At 47.3% G+C, this 2,599-nt stretch overlaps 1 protein-coding gene across 1 annotated transcript; it reads right to left on the bottom strand.

Annotated features, from left to right (window-relative positions):
* Nucleotides 1-1,519: 1,519 nt before the first annotated feature.
* On the bottom strand, nucleotides 1,520-2,353 carry NEHOM01_2503 (uncharacterized protein; the record flags this gene model as incomplete). Its single annotated transcript, XM_051491379.1, has 1 exon — nucleotides 1,520-2,353. The coding sequence occupies one exon, from the start codon at nucleotides 2,351-2,353 to the stop codon at nucleotides 1,520-1,522; it is 834 nt and encodes a 277-aa protein (XP_051347339.1).
* Nucleotides 2,354-2,599: the final 246 nt, after the last annotated feature.

Raw genomic sequence — 2,599 nt, 5'->3', positions numbered from 1 at the left:
TGAGATTGTGATTTCTAATTCAAGATTTAATCGCGTTCGCTGCGATCAGTGCCAAGCCGATAAGTATTCCAGAACTTTGCCCCTGTAGATAACTTACTTTGAAGTGGAGGCCGGCGAGGACACCACATTCTCCCCTTCCTAAAGATAGTCCCTCCTTCGAGAAAAACAGGAAATCAATAAACCTTAAAACTCATGTATCTCATACCTCTTACGGCCTACGGATTTGCTTCCCGTTTCGCTGGGTCCTTCCTATTGGAGTTCGTACCTTGGCTACAGTCTCTATCCTCATTCCACTTTCGTCTCTCATACGGCCCTTTCCATTTCAGTTCTAGCTTTCCTGTTGCATGTGTCTTACAGTAGACCAACGCACCTTCCCTCGGTTGTTTTGGCTCCCGTTCGCTCACCTTCAACTTGTGGTCTGCTTTTCGAACCTCTCCCTAATCCTTCTAGACTTCTCTTCCGCGTTGATCTTGTCCGCGAAGTATCCAAAGGATGATACGCTCCTCTTAGCTCAAACGAGGTGCAACTAATTGCCTTGCGCACTGTCTGTTGCATCTGCTCTTCCGCGCTTTGGAGACATTTCTGGGTCCGCGTACTCTTGAAATGGCTAAACACACGCACCTGTGCTTTCCTGGGTTAGTCTCTCTGAAATCAAGTCTCCGATAGGATTGTATGGACTGTTTAATATCGCTCTCACACTTCCCAACTTCAGGAACCGCTCCGTTTCTTCGGCTACATATTGCCTTCCTCTATCATGCAGGATTGCCTTAGGAACTCTGTGCCCCTTTACTCATACCGCCAGCGCCTTATCTACTTAGCTCTTAGACGATGCCTTTTCCGTGAGTTACCTCCCTCACATCCCTACACGACCTGGTTAGCCAACCTTTCAGTCCTGCGCTACTAACACCTGCGATTATACCTCTTCATTTCCATTGTCTTGGGTGGCCTAGATCATCGTGACTCTGTTGGACTAGCTCCTTACCTTTTTCGGCTTCACGACTATTTGTTCTACCACGCCTTAACCATTGTTCGCTCTTCGATTCCATCCCTCGACCCGGACACTAGGCTGACTTAAACTACTTGGTTCCCGATCATGCATAGGAGGCTTCAAGCAATCCATCGTCCCTAGGCACGCTTCGGAGACTTTAGGTTTCGAATTACTCACACGATCGATTCGCGCTCCCGCCTATTCGGGTCCTACTGCCTCCTTTCTTGATACGAAGTCCGCCATCAGGTGCCCTTTCCTTTGCTGAGCTTAAAAGACAGGTCATACTCCTGGATTTGGATCCTCCATCGTTATGCACGACTTTGGTCAGTACACTCTCAGACAGCAGGTTCTTATGGTCCGTATCTACTACTCTTTTCGACCAGAAGATTCTGTTCTTGACATCTCATATCATATCATGGCCTTTACACCGCATTCACACTCACTCTCGTATCCATCTGAAAGTTGTTGCGCCTCCTTCGAAATTTCCGTCGAGCATCGGATTCATCACGTCTGTCGTGCTTTCTTGCTTGACTACACACTGTCCTTGTCCTGGGTTGCTTCCGTAGCAGGTCTCTTTGTCGCACCATTGGCTCGGTCATTACTTCCAAGACGCTTACCTCGTTTCTCTTCGCCAAGCGCTTTCACCTTTCGGCAGTCCTCTGTGGAGTGCGTATTATTCCCGTGGTACACACAATACTTCCTTGCCTGCGATTGGCTTGCATTAGTCTGCTCTTCAGTCTTACTTACCTGCGATTTATGGACCCTGCCGTTTCGAGTTTCTGCTCGATCGCTCGACAGTTCTTGATCTTCGTACGTCTCCCTGCTGGTTTCCAAGTCCGTCAGCGCTATGAGCTCTTTCTTCTGTATGTACTTAATCGCTTCTGCCATTGTTGCGATATCCTGGCTGTTCAGTCTCGCTCGCGTTGTCTGTCCCAGTCCACTGAAGAATTGCTTGCACTTCAAATACTCTCGTATTGGTTCGGTTATCTCTCTTTCGATGTGTTCGTACACCTCATACGTTTCAACCGCGCGCTCGTAGTCACTAATTAAGCAGTATAGACTTTGGTAAGGGGGGTTTCGTGACCTGTTTCTGTCTTCTTTCACTTGCTTTCGGATGATAGCATCGAACGCTTGCTGCAATGTCATATCGTCTCCTATTTCGGGTTTAAACTCGTCTGGGATCATCTCCTTGAGCACCTCGAGTTGCTCTTCTTCCAACTTAATTCCCGCTTGACGACACGCTCTCAGCAGTCCTTCCTTCCATTTCAACACTTCCTCCAATCGTTTGGGGTAACTACAAAAGGTCACTTTCACATTCTGTGGTTCTCCACGCAGCACTACAGTTTGAGTTTCTTTTCCCTCCATCCAATTCTTCTCGATTGGTCCTAGTTTACTCTTTCTGTATTGGTTGCCTCGCGATAGTGTATACACTATGTCGTGCCCCGGGGAAGGGATAGTACCTTTCAACCAAACATATTCGACTTAAGACCGATTCTGAAGAGGACGATGGGAGAATTTATTCAACTCTGCTTCTTCGGGAGTTTCAGATATGTTACTATAGCTTAGGTTCTCTTTATCGTACGTCATCTTGAGATCTAGAATTCGCTTTTT

Source organism: Nematocida homosporus, assembly GCF_024244095.1.
Source record: "Nematocida homosporus strain JUm1504 chromosome Unknown 2665, whole genome shotgun sequence".
Lineage (NCBI taxonomy): Eukaryota > Fungi > Microsporidia > Nematocida > Nematocida homosporus.
The sequence above is the reverse complement of the archived record's forward strand: the minus strand, read 5'-3'. Positions and strand labels throughout refer to the sequence as shown.